The 15,719-nt window shown below is 36.3% G+C and overlaps 1 protein-coding gene across 10 annotated transcripts in view; it reads right to left on the reverse strand.

The window, feature by feature from the left end:
- Window positions 1–509: 509 nt before the first annotated feature.
- Window positions 510–15,719, reverse strand: part of LOC103980908 (U-box domain-containing protein 51) — a 31,607-nt gene continuing 16,397 nt past the window's right edge. For 3 of the 10 annotated variants that reach the window (XM_018825463.2, XM_009397435.3, XM_009397434.3), the window contains 8 exons: window positions 13,683–13,953; window positions 12,059–12,182; window positions 11,952–11,971; window positions 11,706–11,862; window positions 2,455–2,743; window positions 2,291–2,363; window positions 2,093–2,205; window positions 1,029–1,866 (listed from right to left, as the gene is read on the reverse strand). In XM_018825463.2, coding sequence (XP_018681008.2) covers window positions 2,123–2,205; window positions 2,291–2,363; window positions 2,455–2,743; window positions 11,706–11,862; window positions 11,952–11,971; window positions 12,059–12,182; window positions 13,683–13,953 — 1,017 coding nt within the window. In that variant the 3' untranslated portion in view covers window positions 1,029–1,866; window positions 2,093–2,122. Of the gene's footprint in view, window positions 702–1,028; window positions 1,867–2,092; window positions 2,206–2,290; window positions 2,364–2,454; window positions 2,744–11,705; window positions 11,863–11,951; window positions 11,972–12,058; window positions 12,183–13,682; window positions 13,954–15,719 lie in introns of those variants that run through there. The other 7 variants (XR_010495929.1, XR_010495928.1, XR_010495930.1 and 4 more) reach the window with 7 other exon arrangements.

A 15,719-nucleotide genomic window follows, 5' to 3' on the forward strand; every position in this document is an offset into this window, starting at 1 on the left:
GATTCGTATATAAAAGATCGGACAGGGCACACCAAACGAACACTAGTGCACAGTGGACAATATATTATTATTGTATTGCGATTCGTATTGCTCACAATAATGCTTCTAATCCACTAAACAACGTTAGGTTAAAGTGCTTTGGGCTATCTTTTCTTTTGTGAAACAATAAAAAAACATTCGATTGTCTTTTCTAGGTGAATGAGAAAGCATGGTGTTAATTGTTTTTTTTTTTTCTTTTTTTGGTTTAAAGTTGACAATACATTATGCAATGCTTAAGCATAAAACCTAATGCAAAACATTATAAACGACATGTGGATGGAGTACTCATTGTCTGGTTTATGTAAACAATAGAGAGCAAACATACCCCACATAGGGCCAGCAAACATGTTTATCACATGAATTTGGTTGTAAATAATCCTAACTGTTGATAATTATTGTATGACCTCAAAAGAATGGGATTGATAAAGGAGCAAAAACTCTTTTATTAAATAAAAGGGTGCCTCTCATCTAAGATTCAGAGTAATACCTGTAGCCTCTTTGCTTTGTGACACATATGGCTTCTCAATCCTGTGGTAGTCACGACTTTCCTAAACATGAGTACATCAAACTTCCACATACGCCTGTTTAGATCCCCATTATGCGTAGTTTTAGTCTCGAGAATTTTGACTAGATAATGTTGGTCTGCATTGGACGCATCAACCCTATCAAAGAGATGGAAGAAAAGGAACAGCTAATTAAGAATAATAATGCTTTCATCATCTGGCACACGGAGATAAAGCACCTTTATTCTTTCTATACCGAGACGGGTTATCCACTTATTTCATGCTCTTTACCCAACACATTCCTATACTTATTTTATAGGTCATCTCACAAAAGTATATGTCATTCCCTTATCTTATTGACAACTTGTTGCTTCACCATCCAGACCTAAACGCACACTCATTTGTGACGTGTTGAGAGTCGCCAAACATATGGATGATTGATACCTACTTTAAAGTCGTTTCAATAATGACCGACAGAAAAAAGAATAAAGGGTTAATTAGTCACGTAACTTAGTTCTTGATCACTAATATTGTTTTACATGCATGAATGGATGCGGCTGAGAAAAATGAATTCATTTTCTTGTAAAGTCTAATCATTCTGACAAAGATAAAATGATCAGAATAAGACTGACCCACCAGTGACGCTGGATCTTCAGCGGAACATGTATGAACATGAGACGATGTCGAGCGTCAACGCAACTTTTGGAAACTGTTGTTCTGACCTTCAATTCAACTGACAACAGCACGGCTACCACTTCGAACTGCGGCTTCTTTAGTCTCTCTGCCTCCAACTCAGCTTTCAACTGCTCTGCTGCCACTTCAGCCATGTACATGTAGAGGAAAAGTGATCAGCAAAGTAGAACTCGAGGCGCATTAAAACTTTAAATAGAGGGTTCCCTGAGAGGGAATATTGCGGTCCAAACTTGGATCTCCTAATGAACAAGACGTCGGAGTCAGCTTTTTTCCTTTCATCTTTCTTCCTCTCTTTTCAACCTAATGGATTAAAGAGGTAGTGATGGCAACAGGTCATAAGACTTTTTATCTGGGGCTGTGATTTGGGTTTGACTGTGTAGAGTTGGAAGAGGCGGTGACACTCTTGGTGGTTTGTAAAAAAGAAAAAAAGAATGTAGAATCTAGTTTGTGGAACAGGGACACGGTGACAAGGGGAAGGCCGGTCAACAGACCCTCACGAGCGGCCGTACCCGTGTTTCAAACAGGGAGGCCAATCTTTGATAGTGGTATCTTGTATAGGGCAGCAGGAGGAGGCACAATCTTCGAGAAAGCTGTCTCTGTTTTCTCTACGTAGATGGGCAGACCAGCTAACCTGCAAAAACCAATAAACCTCACCAGTGAGATAAAATAAAAACAAATTTTTGTCGAAGATATAAATATAAAAAGGTGCAAGTTGTTGTATCAATTGACCCAGAAGACAGTCAACTCTATCACAAATGTAACATTCCCTAACAATAAATCACTTAGCTCTACTTTCACAACTCAAAATGGATAAATCAATTTACAAATAAGGCTGATAGGAAATAAACGACTGATACTTGCTGTACATGCTACAGTCGACACAAGAGTCAGCAGAGAGAATATTCACAATCGAGGAGGCGAGTGAGGATTTCCTGACAGCTTGGTCGCTCGTTGGGTTCTGCCCAACAATCTACAGCAGATATGTAAAGTACTTTCAGTTGATTAGTGGACAATACTAAGATATCAGAAAGAGTCTAGCTCCGTGTTTGATGTACCTGAAATTAGGCTGCCAAGAGGGCCTTCTGGTATGTCTAGCCTTTTACCTTCATTAGCAACTGCATATACCACCTAACAGCACAAAAAAATGATGGTAGTTTCTTTTAGGTTGAGTTTTTATCAAGAGAACATATTTTGGACAAAAAACTACACCATCTCTTACCTGAACTGGTGGTATGCCTTCCCATGGCCTATTGAGAGTGCAAAGCTCCCACATTATAACTCCAAGGCTAAAAATGTCGCATTTCTCTGTAAATGATTCGTTGCGTATGAGTTCAGGAGCCATCCATTCTGGGGTTCCAGCAGATGAGTTATCTCTCATTGGACCATCTTTCATCACCCTTGAAAGTCCGAAATCACATATCTTGACTGTCCAGTGTTTATCCACAAGGCAATTTGCACTTTTTAGGTCACGATGGACTATTTTCATGCGATGTATGCACATCAACCCCCTTTTTATATCACGGAATAAATAATCAGGCCACAATATAAGAGTACTTATTGCAGAAATATATGCTTTTTGTATCAAATGATAATTCTTTTGCGAAAGCAAACAGTGTTAGTAAATAGTTTATCAGTCTAAATGGACCATCACTGATCACCTATATCCAGGTTTTTGAAGAAAACTAAGCTGTCAACCAAACAAGTAACTGGGGAAATTAATGCATGGAAAGGGCACAGAAAAATGTAATTTGTACTCGGAATTTTTCCTTCAAAGCAGAATATGCAATCAGCCCAAAATCAGTCAGTTCCAAAAGGGGAGTACCAAAATAAAATGTCAAATTCTTTACAGAATTTGAGTGGAGAAACAATAACCAGAAGGTATTCTAGTGTTGGCCAGAAGTTATCTGGCACTCTATAGAGCAGTAATAACATTTTTTTGCTTAGATAATAGCAGAATGAAGCTAAAATCATTTTGTACTTTTAACGATTCAACTAAAATGTTATGGCAAGCATCATATAAGAGAATGTATAAATCATAACTATCAACCAAAAGTAAACAAGTAATTGTAGAAAAAAGATCACTGAACTGAATAGATAGAAAATTTAGCAGTGCAATAGCTAGATAAAACAAAAATACCTGACAATTTCTGCAACAAAATATTCCTATTTGATGGCTTCTTTCAACTTTTCGTGATATATATCATACATATAAGCATCAGCCATATTTAATTTGTACAAAATTTGTTTTAAATGTAAAAGGCAAGTCAAAGATCTTTTTTTTTTTCTTTTTTTTTTTGAGCTTTCCCAAATCAATACAGAAGTTTAGGTTAAAAGAAAGCTCGACTTTTAGTATCTGTAATGTAGGATCCCAGAAGAATAGAACATTTATATATGAGCATATTTACCTTGCATCATACGGAATAATAATAATAATTTGAGGTTACCAATTGGTGGCTGGAAGAGTACAGTTCTGACACACTGCCATATTGATACTCGGAATGGAGTGGTTCCATCTGGGCCAGAGAGAAAGAGAGAGGTGGGGGAGGAGGAAGAAAAGGAGGATTGGCAGAGGAGCTGGAGGAAGAGGAGGTAAAGGAGGAGCTGGAAAGGGGCAGAAGGAGAAAGAGGAGGAAAAGAAGAGATACTAGTTGGAGAAAATAACAATCCGAACAAAATGGAAATGACTGCAACATGGGAAGAGTACACAATGGCAGAAAAAAGAAGTGCAAGTAAAGGAGGTGGCAGCAGAGGAGGGCAGAGGCAGAGAGTGAGAGCATGAAAACGAAACAACTATTAATACAACTGTTAAAAAATAATAATAGGTATGGTAAACTTACTGATTGGTACTGTATTGTACCAGGCTATTTTATCATCCAGCAAGCCAATACGTATATTGGGCAGTACAACCCATTCTGGATCAAGCCAGCTGTCAGACCAGTAAATATCAGATCACATTGACCTACCCAAACAGTATTCCATACCTTGGTGCAAGAATTGAAGCAAGACTAATAATGAAGATTGCATATTTAAGAGAGGACTACTACAAAGAATTTGAGAATGGAGTTGTCCTAATTGGGACCAAGTTAAATGGCAGGTACGAAGCAAGTTCTTGGTTGTTTGACAGAACTACAAATCCACCATCAGAATGGTTATATAACTGGATACAGACAAGCAACAATTGGAGAGTAACATGACAAGCATATGCTGAACCAATCTAAAAGTTCAGAAGTACTAAATGGTCTTGTCCAAATAAAATAATATCAATTTAAGAGCAACTCAAAATAGAACAAAAAAAGATGACAAGAATTTAAATCCACAATAAACAATAGAAACTGTTGGTAAGTTGAGAACCATATTCTCAGCTCAGTTTGTCCTTATAGAGTTCTGAAGGCCTAGGCTGAAACCTCACTTTGAAATTTTTTACTAAGGTTCATACGAACCTATGATCATGGTGTGCAATTTCGAATGGTACTGCCCGGTACGGGCAGTATGTACCAGTTCGACGGTATACCGATACGTAAACCGCTCGTTACCGGACTGACCGTGCTATAGTGCTACAATAATATACTGTAGCAGTGCTACAGTAAGAGGAAATAGCTCAGTAAACCCTGGTGTACCATTCAGTACGCTCTGGTGTACCGCTCGGTACGCCGATACCGTACCGTACCGAGCCAACCTTGAAACACTGGTATGGTACGATATTGCATACCTTGCCTATGATACATTAACTACTAATCCACATCCAATGAAAAATAGGTAGTAACATTATATACCCAATCTTAAGGACACTCATTGCATCCGATATAATGCCTAACTCAAAGTGTTTCACATGTATTGGCTTCTGAAAAATTTTAACAAAAGCAGGAATGTAAAATCACTTTTGCATTTTCATTAGCTGTAGCAAGTGGAGTCAATTTGTAAGATGTTTCAGTAAACTTTACACAAGATCAAAAAAGGATAAAAAGGTCACAAAATATGTTGTTCATTATTTTTATGCAAGGTTTGCTAATGCCATGTTATATCACCCGGTATGAGCGGTACATATCGGTCCAACAGGGAAATGGTATGTGGACCACCCTATACCGGGTGGTATATGCTAAATGATCCCATATCACCCGACATAGGGTTTGTACCGATTGAAACAATTGAAATTCGATCGTTACCAACCTGTACCGATTGATTTAGGCCAATAACGATTAGATTTCGATCGTTACCAACAAACGACTTAGACTAGTTCTCACAATCAGTTCCATTTTAAAGGATTTTTAAACCCTTTCCTCTCCCTCGTTCACCCCCTTTCACTCTCTTAAACTCTTGTACTCTCTTAATCTCTTTCTCACTCAATTCTTTCTCACATTTGCACTAGCTTAAGGCTTCACAAAACTGTGATTTGTGGTTTGGATCAAGCTTCAAAGGCTAATTAGAGAGAATTAACACCTAAATTAGAGGAAGAGCTATTTAATCAAATGTATGTATATTTTTTTCTTAATTTTTTTATGATTTATGAGATAATTAAGCCTATTCTATGTTCACAATGTCTAATATGTTGTTTGAGATCGTTGTGATTTTAGAATAGTATTAATTAGGGAGTAATTAAGGTATTTAATATTGTGATTAGTATGTTTAATGCTGATTTTTTTCAAAATTAGACACAATGGGTCAAATCTCTGTACGTACCGGTCCGATGGCATACCGGTATGCGGTACTGCATACTAAATATCAAATTTAGATATTTAATACTGTAGCACTGTAGCGGTACCGGGCGGTCCGCGTACCGGTATGCCATCGAACCGGTACGTACAGAGATTTGACCCATTGTGTCTGATTTTGAAAAAATCAGCATTAAACATACTAATCACAATATTAAATACCTTAATTACTCCCTAATTAACACTATTCTAAAATCACAAAGACCTCAAACAACATATTAGACATTGTGAACATAGAATAGGCTTAATTATCTCATCAATCATAAAAAAAATAATAAAAAAATATACATACATTTGATTAAATCATCGTTATAAATCATGGTATGCAGTATACGATAAAATCATCGTAATTTGACCTAGATTGGATCAAATTTAGATATTTAATGTCTCTTAGGGTGTTTGAGATATTTATAACAGTAAAATATGACCAATTAAAATTTAATTAAGTTTTTTTAATACTATAATTAGTGTATTTAATGATAAATTTATTGTTATTTGACCCTTTATTGAATTAATTTTATGTATTTAATAATTATTAGAGTGTTTAACATGTTTATTGTGATAAAAGATGGTTAATTAGGGAGTAACTAGTGCTTTTAATATTGTGATTCGTGTATTTAATTATGAAATCATCGTAATTTGACATATATTGAATAAATTATATGTATTAAATGTTGAATATATTGATTGACAAGTTTGTAGTGGTAAAGTTAGTTGATTACATATAATCGCACCATATTATTTCAAATTAGGGCTAGTCGTAACTTGCTTATTTAATTCAATTTTGATAGAAACATAGCACCAAAGAAATAGACATAAAATAACCCTTGATATTATGCCCGAAAGTTAAAGGGGAGCCTTCATTATTGGCAATGCATTTATTGTGACTACATCGGCAAGGGTGGAAGAATCATTGCGTGAAAATGCATTTAATCGACGGGTTTTTCGATATTGCAAAATGCAAAAAGGTTCCGACGGAGATTTGTAAATCATTTCAAGATAAGTTACAACAAGAAAGGGAAGATACAATTAAAGAGAAAGCAAGAGCAGAGGAAGAATACTACAAGGCTACGTAGGAACCAATTTATGATGAACATGAGGGTCGTGACAATGATATCGACTTAGATCTTAGAGCTGATATTTGTGCATCATTAGAACATCAGTACATGTACGAGGAAGCAACGAGGTATCGATGACCTGACTCATAATGGGAGCGTGATCCCTATAGTGGGTTTACACTATAGGGATTCTAGAGGTTGGCCAACATAAGGCAACTAATTACCTTTCCTCAGTTAGATTGAATTGGTAGCATGAGGAGGGATAAAATCCACAATGGACCTGGCAGTAGGTCAATACCATATATTATTAATATTGATCCACAAGCCTATCCTCCACAAACAATGAAGCAGACACAGATTGACGATGTATATATAAAAGAAAAGAAGCGGGATATTAGAAAGGCAATAGCTAAATGATTCAACTTCCATATGATTCCAGCAAACACAACCCAAAGTCCATATTATCATAGCGTCGTCTCCTTTATTCAAAAGGCTAGCACGGGGATCGAACCTCCAACATCAAAGGAGATACATGACATGTATTTAGATGAGGTGACATAATTGGATCAAATTCTTCAAGAGACAGTGGGACGAATATGGTGGGACATCAATGTGTAACAATTGGATAGAGCCAACAAGATTGAGTATCATCATTTTTTGTGTATTGCAGCAGACGAAAGGTTTTTTATTAGTTAGTTAATGCTTTCAACAAGATTCAAGATGTAAACTATATTAACAACATCATAGTACATTGTCTAGATAGTTATCGACAATGGAGCCAATTTCAAGAAGATCGATTTACAATTGATGAAAAAGAAAATAATGTTTTTGACTTTATGTGTAACTCATTGCATGGATCTAATACAAAAGAATATTGATAAGCTACCATCAGTTAACAAGTGTATAGCTCAAGCACAGTTGATAACAAGGTTTATATATAATCATCATTGAGTCCACTCTTGATGCAAAAGTATACAAATGTTGAGATACTTCAACTTGAAATCACTTGGTTTACTACAAATTTCATTACCTTTAAAGTCAATATAGCAAAAGAGGTGGGGTCTCAAGGCAATTGTCACCTTATAGAAATGGTTCGATTCTAGGTATTCGAGATCGAGCGATGAAAAAACGATTAAAAAAACTATTATTTCTTTTATATTTTGGGATACCATGAATGAAATTGTAACAGGAGTGGAACCACTTTATGTTGTCCTCTATAAGGTCGATATAAACAAGTGTCCCTAAATACCTTATCTTAAACATATGCTAATTATAATAAGAGAGGAGGTCAAGAAAACATTCATAGATAATTTTAAGGTTAAGCAATACTTATATATCATCGATCGCAGGGCTAAAGTTCATATAGACTAAGACATCCATAATGCAGGTAAATTCATATTCAGTGTAATTTAATTCATATTTTTTTAATATTTGAAAAATTCATACTAACGAAATTATTTGTCTTACAACGTATTATTTAAATCCGACCATTCAATTTTGATATTGTCTTGGAACGTGATCAGATTTATTGTCGATATTAAAAAAATGTTATATATCAACTCTTGCCAAACACTATCGATGTAGTTGATGCTATTATAGAGGGCCAATTATTTCGAGAAACAACTAGTTCATTCTCCAACGATATTACTATATAGTGTCATTATAGTATGGATCATGGTAAGGGAAAGTTGTACACATGTTGATTATAAACTATATTTGATGCTAATTATTTGTTATGCTAATAAAGTCCTGTTTATATCTTTTTACAATCAAGTGTTGGCTACAATTTGGAGGGGACACACCAAATTTAAAGAAGATTACCGTACATGTCCTTTTGCGGTGACAACATTGAGTGGTTGCGAACATAACTAGTCAATGTTCATATTGATTCACCCGAAGATCCACAATAGATGATCGTATAGATGGCTGTAGAAACTGATATATGTCCACTACAACATGTAGCTAAGGTTGCGATATGTTGAGCTGGACAAGGAGCCAGAGGAACCAGAGATTGTTCCCATCGACCTTCAACAGAACAACGAAGATTCACAACTGATGTTAGAGTAGGTCAAAGTAGAGAAGAATCAAGAGGATCCTCTTGTTGATGAGGTGAGAGATCTTTCACGTCCTTCATGTTTTGTCATTGAAGCAATAAAAAAAAGAGGAAAGCACAACCCCAGTAAGAGGAAGATCCCTCTGGATCAGTATGTTGCGAAAGGAGCAAGACAACATCAAGTCAAACTATTCGAGGAACTAGAGACGCCCAACGTGCAAAGGAAAAGGCAAAGGGAAGGACAGTAGTATTAATTGCACTGTTGGAAAGAATCAAGTCGGACGACAAAACACCTTGTCAATCGCATTCAGCAAAGCACTCGATCTAGAAACATGGCAACGATGTGGAAAGCAATGCCTTGATCTATAATGGCGACGATGTCGGGAGTCAATGGTCTTGTCTACACAGTTTGAGGAAGGTTCATGGATCGTGTAGTAGTATTTTATGTATACGACCCAAGATTCAAATCATGGAGCTTGACGAGGTGCTGATTAAATTTATACACGGAAGGGGAAGACAATGGATGATTTTGAGCATATACGACTGAGCCAACACGAAGTAGACAAAGAGCGGAGCTCGTCGTATTCACAACTACTGTATTATGGAGAATCTTATGGCCAACAACAATATGATGATAGTTGGTCATTCTTCTCCGAGTAGTAGTACGGTGATCGATCTTATGATATGGAGCAACAGATCAGTGACAAAAGTAGAAGTTACGACATTCTCTAACCTTTGAATCAATATATTCCATAATTGTACTTGCCTTAGGAGCAACCTCGGACATGTGTGGTTCACAATAATCAAACTACTACGATCATCACCATATTGATGCACCAATGGTATACGGTGTATCAGTAGACTATGTCATTGGATTAATTTTAGGATTGGGTCTAACAAACATATTAAATTGATATACAAATACATAAGATCGAGAATCTCGATCTACCGCTCGTGGAGTCCTGTCGTTCTTTTTGGTGGTAGAAATAAGTATATCTATTGATCAATTATTTGATTCATTTATATCTTAAAATTTAAGTTGTTTAACAGATAATCTAACAATTAAAATATCTTCTTTGTAGATAATTCAATATCAACGAAAGGACGGTTCGGAACGTATCACAAAGCTACTCCTTAAAGTTCGAAAAAAGATACATGCCATTATTGTTTCCTAATTTAGATTATTTTTACTAAAATTATACTAAAATTATATTTATTTTTAACTTAAAAACCATAATCTAATTTTTTTATTTTTTATGAATCTTTGGAACTATTTTTGGTCATTTTTTCGTGCTATCGGTACACCCCCATCGTATCGACACATGATACGTCGATATGAAGTGGTACTTACCGTACCGTCGACTAGTCAATACATCGATTTGGACCAGTAAGATGAACGTCACAAACCTTGTTATTATGTATACAATGGAATTTCATTATCCAATTTCTAAAGCAAAAATAGACTCACAAAAACAACCACATTCACTGTGATAGTTTTCCATCACTTGAATTCTATAAAGTTTATGAAGCTAATGCTGCTCACTCCGATCTTCTTAAATAAATCATTTTACTATCTTACTTTCCTACAAATCTTTAACATGGAAATCTGAATTGTTTTGGATGTCTATCTAAAAGAAGTCGCATCATTACTCTTAGGGTGAAGGTAAAACTAAAGTTAGCTCATTTGTGGTAGGGCCCACCTGATTCCACTTCACCACTTGACCTATTGCTAAGGAGGTCCAGCAGCATCTGCGAGGTTGCCTAATGGAGTTACCATGATGTGGACAAAATGCTACGAAAAAAATCAGAAGTAAATAAAACGAAATCGAGCCAAAGACAAGTGGGCGATCTATAGTTAATACTAGTATTCTAGGATAAAAAATTAAGGTATGTTTATCTTGAAGCAGAGTTTATCTAGTAAAATGATAGCCAATGTTTACTGTCAATTAGACTGCGTCAGCATGAGTTACCTCATGATGTCTCAGAAAGTAATTTGACGTAGACCATGCTGACCCATGCTGGATGTATCAACTATGACAAGATCAACATTGGCCTATGTTGGTTGGCGCAGGGGTGTAATGAACAACACAACATGGAATTGTACCATGCTCGAAAGGTATTATCCTACCTTGGTGCCATGAAATGGCAACCTTTGATGGCAATATTGTACACAAAGAAATAAGGATGTCTTAATATCAGATATATCAACACATGACAATAGTTGAGGTGCCGACCTCCAAAATCTTCCACACTTAGTAGATTATGGACAAAAAACTGTTGATAAGAAATGGAGTATGGGCTATAGGAAGGGAAAAGAGATAATGCCTTCTTTAGAGAATAAAATAAAAATAAATAAAATGAATAAAGGAGTGATTATAAGAAAAGAAAAGAAACACTAAAGGCATACTTTCATTGACAACTAAGAATCTAATAATATCCATCAAATATAAATGGTTAAGCAAATCATCCCATTCTAAGAGAATCCTATGCACAAGGGGGCTATGCCACGATGCAAATTACAGAAGATAAATACTCAAAACAGAAGCATGGTAAAGCAAATATGAGACACAGAAAAATGGATAACCATAGGAGAGAAGATGAGTAGGATATTATTGATGCAGAAGATGAGTAGGATATTATTGATGCTTGCCTGCAAATATCACGAAGCATTTTTAATCTCTTACGCCAACTTAGCCTCCTTTTCTGGCCACTAGTATGTATAAGATAATATAAAGATCCCATCTCCATGTATTCTGTAACCAATGACAGGTGTGGAGGCTTCACACATGCACCAAGAAACAATATAACTGCAGAAAGAAATATAACAAAGATAAGTGAAGAAAATTGTGTGGAAAATTCATTGTTAATCTATCACATGATAGCAGAAAATAATTACCATTTGGATGCCGGAGACGGCTGAAAAGAAAAAAAATGAAGTAAGAACAAAGCATCAGAAAATAGAAAGAGAATTTTAGATCTTTATAAGCGACAAGGAAGTGATACCTCAGTATAGATATCTCGTTGCAAAAATCTTCAACGTTCTCAGTTGTCAGATCTTGTTCCAGAAAAACTTTTATTGCAACATCAGTACCATTCCATATGCCACGAAAAACTTCCCCAAAGAATCCTAAAGATAGATGAAACAAATTGTTAAGTCTATCATCCTGTGTCTTAGCAGATCATCAGTACCCACTGAACAGCATATAGCAGGCAGATAGAAATGCTTATGATCAGAACATTGTTCAGAAAAGTTTCACATTTTCTGTTTTTCATAAACTAAAAACCTCAAGACCATCTCTCTTTCAGGTGATAGAAATCGAATTGAAACAGCAAGAACAAGAAGGTTTAAAATACCAATACTGAAACCAATACCAGTAACTTATTGGAAGATGTGTACCAATCAGGATGGTATGGCATGCCTCAGCACACAATAAGAATGAAAAAAATTGTTATGTTGTCATGAAAGGTACTAGGTGCACCTGTGTACTGACACAATGGCAGAACAGATGTGGTTCATTGTAAGCATTCTATTGAAATCTTACCAAATTGTGCAAGAAATCCCTAGGACCACATGCCCTTTACTCCTAGGACCTCATATGAGCATTCTATCAAGAACTGTGATGTATCCAAATGTTCCTGGCTCTCGATATCTTCCAATCAACTATAAAAATTTCTTTTACTTATCTTGCATATTGTGACATGACCTTAGTTATTGCGAAAATAATGTAGGTTCTGGTATTAAAAGAAATTTCTTTTTTTGATGCCAATCGGTGATTAAAAATGTATATCTTAAATATATTAGTTTGGCTCATCTAATTCTAAAGTCAACGGACAATCAATTGGGCTAAGGATTTAATTTACCACAGAAATGTTGCTTCTAGTTGCTCACGCTTCACAACACACATAATTGTATAGTTATTTACATTTTTAATCATGGTATGTAATTTCGAATGGTACCGTCCAGTACGGATGGTACGTACCGGTCTGATGGCATATCGATACGCAGACCGCCCGCTACCGGACGGACCGTACTATAGTGCTACAGTAATATACTGTATAAGTGCTGCAATGACATATTATAGCATTGCTACAGTGCTACAGTAAGAGGAAATAGCTCGGTAAACCTTGGTGTACCGTTCGGTACGCCCTGATGTACCGCTTGGTATGCCGGTACTGTACCATACCGAACCAACCTCGAAACACCGGTACGATACGGTATTTCATACCTTGTTTTTAATAATACTCAAAAAATATGCTCCATTAAGTGCAACAAAAAATAAATCCAAAAATATTATGGTGATACAATGGTTTCAACAGAAAGAAAGTATCATTCCAGCATATTACACTAAGCAACAGATATAGCTTGATATAATCCACTTGAGTTTCTTGAACATAATTGCCCAATCCATTAAGAAAAAAGTTGGGAATGGATCCATCTGCTAGATTTTAGTAATGCAACAAAAGAGTTAGGACTGATGTGACACGCTATTGCAGATATAAGTTACCAATAAGAAAGGATCATGAACAGATAATATGAGCATATATGAGCGCAGCTTAATTCAAAGTAAACAACAATCAAATTGCAGGAATAATATGCAAGAGAGAAATATTTTTTCAGCTAACTTGCCTATTCCAACACGTGTTCCAACAGTTAACTCTGAGAATTCAATGTTCCATTCATCAAAAGGTAATAAAGGCTTATTCAAAAAGGGAGATGTCTGCAAAAGTTTGTTCCAATTCGACTCCATGACTTCTGTTCTTAGAAAGTCCCCACTTCTCTTTAATGTCTGGCCCCTATATTCATGAGGAGATGAGGGCAATGATATAGCCTTCTGAGTTGAACCTGTCTGCTTTCGGAAATTACTACATGTATCAGAAAGTCTGCCAGATGCTTCATCCTGACAAAGAAACCGACTTGAAGTTTAAATCACATAAAATTATAGTTCCACAAATGCTGTATAGGAAAAATGGGAAATACTTCAAATGACTAGCTTCACAGCTGTAGACTTAGCAAAAGAGCATGAAAAAAAGGTAGAATGTAGAATGACCTAGTCAAAGAAAATGCGATGAGAAATGTGAAACATTAAAGTTTCATAGCAACAAACTAACCACCAGGCTTATTCTCTTCATCTTCAAAAGGTTCCGGTTTACATAATTGTAGATGTGGGTACCCAGGTAATTCTCAAGGTGGGATTCACACCCTCCATTATTCTGAGAAGAATTAAACTTGTCTTACCTAGATATCATGTAATGACAAAATATGTTGACCTAGACATAAATCAATGCTGCATTGCTGCAAACTCAGTGACTCTTCGACAACATGTCATTGTTCAGTGACACAATGAAACACTATCATTGCAAGTAAAACAAAAAAAAAGAGATAAGTGCTAGTCATAAGTTCCCTGCAAGCCAATCACGTGAGTGATAGCACGTGTGGCATGATACGCATTCATTTTGCTCATTATATTATTTGCTATTTTATCAATTTATATTACTTGTTGCGTATATATATTGTGATGTCCATGAATTTATGCAATGAGAATCGGATCGTGACGAGATCACGATAATGAGACTGATTCACCTTTAAACACAGATTCTAAATAATCCCGGTCATAGATTACTCGAGAGGAACATCGAGATAATCGGACAGACTGGTGAACTGTATACCCGTATATATGATTGAGGCTACTGGTCTCATAGCTGCTCATGTGTGGACACTAGGGCTACAGTGCAAGTGCTCATTGGAGAATGAGTTCACTAATTGATCCGCTCACGAAATGCTAGATGGTTAATGATACCTCATTTTAAGACAACGATTTTGTTGTCCCAGTGATGTACCTGGTCCTTAGATTTAAGACACTAGGGATGTCCTGTATTAATACTTCACTCTTTGATACCACACTTATGGGTTTAAAAGTTTCAAATCTAGCACAACCAATCATCAAGAGTGACAACCAACCTTACGAGAACCATTGAGTGTCGATATATGATCTTCCACTCTCGGTGTCATGAGAGGGATATCTTATGTGTTTTTGCTCAGACAAATCCTAGGCCAGAGTCATTCGGATTGAGAGAGAAAGAGAGCTCCGGGAGAATCCGATTAGAGCGAGACTCGAGTAGAAATTGTATGAGTCTCATATCACCATGCCCAGTATATACGATTTTTGGGATATTAGATGGATGAGAGACTATAGATACAAGGTAACTAAAGACAGACAGATCCAATGGATTGGATTCCCCTGTATCATTTGGGGACTACAGCATAGTTGCTTAATATGTTCGCAGTCGATGAGTCGAGTGAATCATTGAGCCAGAAAGAATTCTGACATGTACGACTCACAGCCAGCTCAATATTGGGCCTAGATGGTCACACACATATGGTAGGTGTTGCGACGAGTAGAGATTCAGATATAAGATATCCGTCGGAACCCCTATCTTATTGGATATCCAATAAACCCCTGAATTATTGAATCTTATGGATAAGATCCAATACGAGCCAATGAGAGATTATTGGATAGAGATCTACTAATCTAAGAGGCTAAGGTAGTTGGATGAAGATCCAATACCCAATAGGGCAGGATCCATTAGGGCTAAGCTGACAAGAGGCCTCTATAAATAGGAGGGAACCAAAGGCTTATAGGCTAGAGCTTCTCTTGGTTGTTAT

The sequence above is a fragment of the Musa acuminata genome, chromosome BXJ3-4 (assembly GCF_036884655.1).
Source record: "Musa acuminata AAA Group cultivar baxijiao chromosome BXJ3-4, Cavendish_Baxijiao_AAA, whole genome shotgun sequence".
Taxonomy (NCBI): Eukaryota; Viridiplantae; Streptophyta; class Magnoliopsida; order Zingiberales; family Musaceae; genus Musa; species Musa acuminata.